Here is a 9,182-nt window from a genome sequence, read left to right on the forward strand (position 1 = left end):
TTTGCTTGAATGCAGTTTGTGCAATCCTTCCCCTCACAAGCAAATTATATGCTCAGATATTGTCACTGTCACTGTCAGAGAGGACGTCATTCCCTATCACAAAATTCAGTTACAACAGTTGACAAACCAGACATTTTTTACTTACAAATTTCAAAGAATTCCTCTGCAACCTTTTGTTTCTCAGTGCACTCTAGTGTATCCATAAGCTCCTCCATGCTCCAAAGCTCCTCATCCAAGTCTCAGTCCTCCACCCAATCCCAGGGACCAAACTCCTCATCTTGCACAACCAAGGGCTCCACATGTGAGCTTGAGCTTGAGGATCTATCATCATTGTCATCAGAGAATTCTGGATCAGGACTTGATGAGTCTGCAATACTGTTGCCATTATCTGACAAAGATATCTGATCAGTTAGCTTGCAAGATGGTTAGGCAATTACAGGGACACAAACCTGAGACTTCAGCTGCAGTGGCATCCTGCTCTGCATCCAAGTCTGATGGAATGCTCTCTGGTGCTTGTATCTGCCCCACAAGGCCATTGTTTGCTAGGTCCCTGTAATGCCAGCACTGCTGCTTGAGGCTAAGAATTTTTCCACATGTTGGGAGACAATGACACTGTTTGTGATAGTTTTGACCAGGACAAGTCTTCACCCTGCACTTGTGCTGCATCATGACAGCACCACAGAAGTTGTATGTGCAGTTTAGAGACTTAGAGACTTCACAGAATTTTCATGTTGTCTGAGCACATGACTATCATGTGACCTACCTCACGAGCTGTTTCACATCTTCCCTTTCCACCCCTAATGGTTCCTAATTCACAATGGTCAAAGCACCCAAACCATATAATGCGAAGCAAGCACTGCAGCTATCAACCATCAGTCAAGCAATTGCTTCCCTACAAGAACAATTGGACTCATATACTTGTAAGTCAGATCTTGTGCTGTGCGCCATCTGAATGATTGATTGCATTTATCTTCATACATAAGAAACCAGCATGTTGATTACTTGGACTGTTGCAAAAAGAAGACTAATAGAGAACAGGACTCCTTGATAAATGGTAGTAGTAAGGATTTGATTCCCTGACCAAAGGGCTGCCCAGGATGAAGTGATGGAAAGGGCTACAGCATTGTCAAAGCAATGGGCCTCTCAAAGAAGAAGGAATTCTTTAATCACCTAAAGGTTGTATTTTTTTTCATATGTGATACTGATCTTGCTGATAAAAGTAGCATGGTATTTGCAAACTCACAAACCAGAAACTTGATATGAGTTAAATGATAATGCAGCAAAAAAACAAGCTACTCATTGAGAAAGTTATTTTTCAGGTACATCATTGTCATATATATGCATATATGCATTATAATCTCTATGTAGGCACAATTAGAATACAAGATATTCCAGAAATACGAGAACATGTGGCCAGTGTGAGGTCTATTGGCACAATATCTGTGCAATAGTTTGCAATTAGAGAAGAAAGCTACATCAAACCTTGAGGTGCATGATGCAATAAATGATTTTATTTGATTCCCCAGGACCCATTGCAACTATATGAAACACAGTGCAGGATTGGGAAACAAAAAGCAGAAGAGATTTGTGGTGACAAAGAATCAGATATTTGGGATGCTAATGAGGATGCATCCATCATTGACTTTGATTGTCTGCACTCAGAAACAGATAGCCTGAGTGAAGCAAGTGACAATGACATCAGTGAAGACCCATCAGAAGATGGGCACAACAGTGATGATGACAATGAAGACAATGACATGGTGCCAGTCAAGAGAAAGTCTACAAACCTACCAGCCTCAGAAGTATGTGGCAAGATATCCAAGTCTGGCACATGCAGATCATCAGGTGAGTAGCATAGATGATTTATTATGTACTAATCATCTATGGACCATTGTAATAGATCATAATGAACATCCAAGTCATCCTTGAAAAAAAAAAGTGCAAAGAAGTATCAGAAGATGAGCATGGTGGTGAAAGTGATGAAGACAATAATCTGGCACCAGTCAAGAGAAAATCCATCACACCAGCCTCACTGGAACACACTAAGCATAGCAAGATGTCCAAGCCCTCTGGGTGACTATTGGGTGAGCTTCACAGATCAGACCTCATATGTCACTAACTCTCTCTCTCTCTCATCTCACTAGATGATAGCAAACTTCATCTGCAGAAACAGTAGTGGGAGTGAGCTGACATTGCTGAAAAGCAAAAGGCAGTAATGGCCAAGCCTGGCCCCAAGGCAAAGGAGTATAGCAAGCTCAATGACAGTGTAGGAAGTGTTACCTGATGTTCAGTCATACTCACCAAAGCAGAATGCTCAAGCAACCAAGGCACCCTCAAATTCAAAGGTATTCTATGTGGGCTAATGACACACCTGTACTGACACCAGCATTACAGACCACTGTAGGACACTCTATCAAGATCATGAATGTGAGATTGCCTCCAAGTGAGGATGAGGACAAGGATGACACTGATTATCACAACCTCACTGCCACTGATGACTGTCCCATCACAAGTCACCAGCTGCTAAAGATGTGTCCTGGAATGGACTGCAAAGATGCTATCCCCAACAGTATTTCCAACCAGCTCAAGACTGCCTTGTCCACCTACATTGGCCTCATCAAGGAAAGGAAGACCAATATTCATTTGGAGATGGATATCTGTATTTTAATGAAATGAGAGCACCATCAGCTCAAAGCCCTCAAGGATGCAGAGGCAAAAGGTTGGCCAGCCATGAAAATCAAGTTCAAAGATATTCCCTCTCACATTTTGGAAATGTATGATGAACTCAAGAAACTCTTGTTTGATGTGGAAGCACACAAGAACCTCTGGCTCTGGACCTGTTTTGAAGCTGACCTTGAAGTGAATCATTACACATTAGCACAGTTTGCTCAAATGTATGTCCCTCCAATGTCTTCAGCAATATGGGAAAACTCATGCTGCAGATAGTAAGTAGTCTGCATTATGTTCCTTGAAAACATTTAAAACTGATGACATCACAGCTATGGCTTGAAAGGCACTGCAATTGTTATGCACACACTACTCCAGCTATTTCCACCAATGATGTCCACTGATGCTTTTCAGCCTCTCTCACTTTTGCAGTACCTAACCTACTTTGTAATTCCCCATGTCATCTGTCAGTTTGTCACTCAAGACTTCAGCCTTTTGTTGACCATGCCCATGCACAATATCATGGTAGAAAGTAACAATGTTGGCAAACTGATCAATCCCAAGCATGATGATGATGATGAGCTCAATCAGATCAAACATGCAATGACATTTGCTCTTAAACAGAGAAACCTCAAGGGCCAAACAATCCATGATGCTGCAAAGGCACTGGTTGCACTTCAGTATGCAAAAACAACTGATGTTCTGGGCACGAGTGGCATGCATTTTTTACTTTGATCTCATAGAGCTGACAGCAATAGGATCAGTCAAATGCTCACCCAAAACTGCATCTTGTGCTTTGTCCACCAAAGGAGGGAGCCCCTTGCACATCTAGTGTTTTGGGTCAGCAAGAAACCATTCAGGTCCATTGAAACATAGTGATCTGACTACAGAATTACTACACACCACATTTCAACCATCCAGGTCACTGCAAGCACTAGTGGTGCTTGCATAAACACACCTATGAGTCATTCTCAAGTACTGGGGAAGAAGTCTCATGGCTGGTGAAGTAAGAAGGCCCTGAGGCAGTTGAACAGGATCCTCAGGCTGGGGATACTGCAGTGGTGGTAAACCCACTCTCTTACCTCTTGGTTGGCTTGCTAACAAGGTCAATCCTGCAATAATTCAGACACAGGCTCAATGTACACCCCAAAGTGCATGATCAAAACATTAGGTCCACATCTAAATCCTCCTCCCTCACACATTTTCAATCACTGCTGCTTGACCACTCTCATTTGGCTATCATTGCACTGCCAGTTGCTCCTCCTCGAATTTCAATCACTTTTGCCAGACTGTTTTCATTTCTATCACTACTGTGTTGCTCAGTCTTGTTAGCTCCTGCTGGACTTGTGACAGATTACTGACACTTTCATGGAATACCCTGTTATATGACTGTGCTGTAGGTGTCTCTGTAACCTCAGGTAGCATTTGAAATCGCAATTTTGTGATTTTCCTGGTTATTTCCATGGCAAGTGGGATGTATGTAAGTACAAAAATCTGTGCTAGTGAAGTGGAAAATGAGCACTTGCATCAACTTATTACAGTGTCATGACATGGAAAAACAACTACAAGGCACTGTTATTCAGTACTTATAATGTTTTTTTTCAGTGACAAAGACACTATTTTTTACTAGACTGGATGGGCACTTCAGCGTCACATTATGATGCTGAAATTCAATGACAGATACTGATCTTCAGCTGTTCCAACATTTAATAGAAGTGATTTAGACATTTATTTTGTGATTTTACTTTTTACAGTGTCCATCTACACATGGGTGGGAGACCCTCTCCATCCTCTGCATTCTGTCAGGACCAACCATGCATGCAAAGATCATGCCATTTAGGCATGGAGGCCATACTAGTGACAGTACACCCACATCCCACAGTCATTGGAGTACATCATCCCAGCTGCATGAGGAAGGAAATGCAAAGACTCTGCATCATCCAATTAGTCCTGTGAGGCTAAACATACACCTAAAGCAACTATGCTAAACCATGTGGGCCATGGTGTTTTGCAAAGCTGGGCTGTCATCATGGGTGGTTGGTCCTCCTTGGACATTCCAATGACTACTACAGTGGGTTGTCAGAATGGATCTGCTACTTCATAATTTTCTCCTACTGCACATCTGTGGCAGTCCTCGACCACCAATATATCAGCCTTCACTTCATACACAGTTATGAGCACTGTCCCGAAATGTCCAAAACTAAAGTTGTTGATAGGTGAGGACTTCCCTGATTTGTCCACTGTTTTCTCACACTCATCATGCTATTGGCACCCAAAGATTGATTGATACCATTTCCATCATAGGTATGTGGTGCAAGAGGGAGGAACTGTTGATTGTTTGTTGGGTAATAGATGTATAGAGACCTTCTCAAGAAAGTATTGTCATTCTTGGTTCAGAACATCAGTTCTGGCTAGGAGTTGATCATTCAAGATTCACCCTGGCAGCACTGACAAAACCTTTCCTGCATCCTGTCCAAACCACCCTGAACTGAAGTGATTCCACCTTTTTCCAAGCTTCACAATCTGAATGATGGCACTGTGATTTCTGTAATACTCTTCTGATGTAAAATTCATTTGTTGAAAATGATGACAGGGTGTTGTGGAGACCTGCCATGGTCCACTGAATCCTTATTGCAACACTTATGGCTGACAAGTATGTGGGCTTTGTCTGTCTGCAGGAGACCCTTCAGTCTTCAGATTGTGGGTTTTCATCCTAGTATATTTGTCCATCATGCTGTGATGGTTTTCTAGACCTGCTTTACCACATATGACCAGCAAGTTTATCCTAATCCCATTCCTCAGTCTTGTTTCACCAGTGTGCACATATCCCCTGTTATGCTGCAGCATGCTGCCAACTTCCATCTCATGTGTATTACCAGGGGAGTAGTACATACAACATCCCTTCACCCAAGTTTAACCACTTGCTTGAATTACCCCTTGTCAGCCAAAGGTTCTTGAAATGAGGGGAATGAACATATCCCAGGGAACCCTGCTATCCTGGGTGGCCCCCAGCCACTCAGCCTGTTTATTGAGTGATAACTGATGCTTTGAGATACCATGTGCTGCATCATTCATCATTCTGGATTAGCAAGAAATCCAGTGAGCTATCAAATAATTACAACACATGAGAACACATACTGCTGGAGTGGGCTCACTGGACCATGATCTGGGACATAATTAGTCACTTCCCTAAAAACCCTTCCAAAAGTGGAAACCTAGTGGAAGTGATTACCAACTTGGTTATTGTGGCAGAGTGGCTCAAACCTTCTGTTTTCCTTGCTTCACATACTGATCAGCAACCTTCCAACCAATGTCAGCCAGCATCAGGGGACAAGAGAATTGACATGCTTCTCTCAACACTTGCACAATTTCAGAAGTGACTCCACACCAGCATATTAGTAAGATCTGATGTGCACATGCCTTCAGCCAGCCAGCCAACAACAACAGTTGCTGAAATGCCACCTTTCCAGCAATATCTTCCACCAGTGCCTGCCTTTCAAAGTCATTTATTGTTCTATCAAGTGTCTTTCGGAGTGTCCAGACTTGTTCTACCCCAGAGAGAAATTTCTGCCTGAAGAAGGTCAGTCATCAGCATAGTATGCCACTGAACAAGGTAAATGATGAGGACCTATCAAACTTTGTGCCCAACCTGCAAGAGCTAATTGGCAGTGAGCTACACTGTAAGTTGATAAATGTTATCCTTACCCAGGTTTCCAGTCACTGTAGGTGGTAGCAATGACCTGAAGAATCTTCGCACCTCGTAATGAACAAGAGTCACTCAAATTAATGAATAGGAATGGACTTGCCTCTGCAGAAAAGGGTGCCAACCTCAACTCTGTTGCCTTCTCCCACAATTTCATATGGCAAAGGGATGGATGGTTGCTGAACTTTGAGTCAGAGTCTGTTCCTAGGTTGAATCTAACCCTCCGATCATCAAACTGCATCAAGAAATTGACCAGTGCTTGAATGTGTAGCTTCCATGGCACCACAGTAGAGGTGCTACCCAAAGGCTCTGGGTTCATTGCAAATGAGCACATGGCATTTGCTTCTGTGCAGGGCTCACCATAGATTCCTGCCCCCATTGTGAAGGGTATTTCATTAAAGAAAGCTATCTCCCCAATCTGAGTGGATAGAACAAGGTCAGAATCTCAGGAGGTCAATATGAACAGGAAGTAAAGGCCCACAAAATCATTGAAGTCACTGCCACCAAATATGCCCAAAAAGAATTTAATGGCAGCCCCACAGGTCACTACCCCACTTGAATGCCCTGGCTTATACAACTCTGTCTAGGAGACATTCATGAGCCACAAACTGACCAGATGTGAAAAGGAATTAATAGGAGACTTACCCATCCAACTAAAACTGAGAAGTTATGTCTACATAATCAGGTAATATAAGTATCAGCACTACCAACTTGAACAAGCATTGCACCTACATTATCGCCTGGAGCATCTCCATGACTTCGCCATGTTCTAGACATTGTTGATCAGTCAGTTTATTGGGCTGCAAAAATGTATGTGTTATTAAGTAATGCACAGAGGGGGGTCCCAATACAGAAAGCACACTCACATGATGTACTTGGGACCCAAGCATGCCAGGACAATTGGTTATATTGATCGCAACGATACAAGCCTCCACCCTCCAATCATTATTAACCATAACAGAGACATCTTCAATAGATCGACGAAGGTGGATATGCCGGGTAAATTTTCTGGGGTTCTTCAGCTGACTGTTGAACAGTATCTCCAAGGCTTGAAACCGCAAGAATGCCATCTTGCATTCCAAATTCTCTGGACACAAGGTGGCAAATGCAGAGTGGCGCCCGGCACAATATCTGAGAAGGACTAAAAAGCGAGTTTTGTCTTTCCTGCGGATGTAAGCAATGGCAGCAAGATCCTTGTCTTTCGAGAGGGCAACTTGATTTCCTCTTACTTCTATGCCATCAGGCAGGACACGGTCCCGGACGAAGCCACAATGGAAAAGTGCCTCTTCACGCAATTCGAAAGTGTATGTAGTCGGGTACTTGGCTGCTTTATATGGAAGGAAGTGCTGCTTGAGTTCTAGCTTCCCAGATCTACGGATGTATGGAATGGCAAAAATTCTGAGAGAGGTGGATCCGAAAAGCGCCAGGCGTATGGTTATCTCCCCGCCGTATTTGGTGCGGCATGCCAACTTGACCTCGGAAAGTGGCCCGAAGGATGTGGTGGGTAGCCACATTTGTATGCCGTCATTAGTCACAGTAAACGTGCGAAATCGTTCTGCGGGAGTTTTGCTGAGTTCTTCTTTAGGGATGTCTTCCTCGAGGTCCTTGATGATCTCGTCGGGTGACAACAACTCGACATCACCGCAATCACTGAAGTAGCTTGGATCATCCGCCAAGAAGTTATTGGACCATCCAAATTCCCTCGAGTGGCCCCAAGCAAAGATGCTCTGATCGTTAGATGTGCGAGTGATTTCGAGCTGCAAACGACGAAACGCATTCTTCCCTTCTCCATACAACATCGGCATGTGCACTTTGAGGAGCCCCAATAGCGAGTACGATCGGTCCTCCGATCGAAGAAGTAGACAACCTTGGGTGCGATAAGTTCTTGCAGTGTCCAGCCTCGCGAGAACCACCTTGGAATGAGCATCGATTCTCCTTGGTTCGTCCAGTCCCCAACAGTGTCGTGGAGGTAGGCATAACACACTTCTGCACTTTCATACCACTGGTACATCGAGTTGATTGCTTCTGACAGTTCAGCGCTACTGTCTTTATTGATGCAGCATGTGTCGACCCACACCCATTTCAAGCCGTCCTCTTGTGCTTGCCTGCAGGTAAGGATGATTTTCTGGTATCCAGGGCGCTCCCTGATCTCATTCCTCTTCTCCTGGGTCATACTCAAGAACTTCTTCACCTCCTTGAAAGACACTTCTTGGTCTACCTCGCCCCAGCAATGCGACAGTATGGCATATCCCTTTTCTATGAAGGCATTGCCATGGAGCTCAGCGAGGATTTTAGTTGTAGGGTCAACCCTCTCCCCTTTGTCGATACTTGTCTCAATGCAGAGTAGAGCATCAGCGTCAAGAAGTCGCATAGTGTAACTGTAATCGATGAGTAAGTCCACCCTGCAACGATCCCAATGTCACACACTTAATGTGAGGTCTCGAGTGCCACGATCACTAGGTTGATCTAACGAAACGAGAGGGAAATGTGCAGGATGGTCAATTTGTTCGATAGAGATATTACAAGGCGCGTGTGCTCTTGACCCTCTGCTGAGCTACAATGATGATAACAATCCTCCCACGCAGAGCGCATCTGAAAATAATCACGTGCGACAATTCTACATACTTCGGCATCCAAATATGTAAGTACTGTACTTCGTGGCCAGCAAGTTCAGCTTAACTGATTTCCTCTCATCAAGATCAGCAATAGCTCCTCTTCTCTTCCTCTCCTGCACGTGTGCTCTGTATATTTCCTGCAACGGAAGAATTCATGCCCAAAGTCTGTGCACTCCATATGTCGGCAGCGGAACGGT

The 9,182-nt window shown here is 43.9% G+C and overlaps 2 protein-coding genes across 2 annotated transcripts; one reads left to right on the plus strand and one right to left on the minus strand.

The window, feature by feature from the left end:
* Positions 1-1,274: 1,274 nt before the first annotated feature.
* F5J12DRAFT_786173 (uncharacterized protein) lies at positions 1,275-3,402 on the plus strand (the record flags this gene model as incomplete). The annotated part of the gene is made up of 10 exons (XM_051743382.1): positions 1,275-1,319; positions 1,369-1,418; positions 1,452-1,488; positions 1,527-1,802; positions 1,901-2,073; positions 2,168-2,181; positions 2,387-2,659; positions 2,696-2,894; positions 2,918-2,945; positions 3,100-3,402. The coding sequence occupies 10 exons, from the start codon at positions 1,275-1,277 to the stop codon at positions 3,400-3,402; spliced, it is 1,398 nt and encodes a 465-aa protein (XP_051595699.1).
* Positions 3,403-5,734: 2,332 nt separating this feature from the next.
* Positions 5,735-8,741, minus strand: F5J12DRAFT_786174 (heterokaryon incompatibility protein-domain-containing protein; the record flags this gene model as incomplete). The annotated part of the gene is made up of 10 exons (XM_051743383.1): positions 5,735-5,746; positions 5,806-5,833; positions 5,957-6,238; positions 6,373-6,424; positions 6,470-6,788; positions 6,852-6,953; positions 7,016-7,043; positions 7,103-7,170; positions 7,237-8,180; positions 8,207-8,741. 10 exons carry the CDS (start codon positions 8,739-8,741, stop codon positions 5,735-5,737), a joined length of 2,370 nt encoding a protein of 789 aa, XP_051595700.1.
* Between the last annotated feature and the right edge of the window lie 441 nt (positions 8,742-9,182).

The sequence above is a fragment of the Pisolithus orientalis genome, assembly GCF_024613125.1.
Source record: "Pisolithus orientalis strain OTSU chromosome Unknown F5J12scaffold_50, whole genome shotgun sequence".
Taxonomy (NCBI): Eukaryota; Fungi; Basidiomycota; class Agaricomycetes; order Boletales; family Pisolithaceae; genus Pisolithus; species Pisolithus orientalis.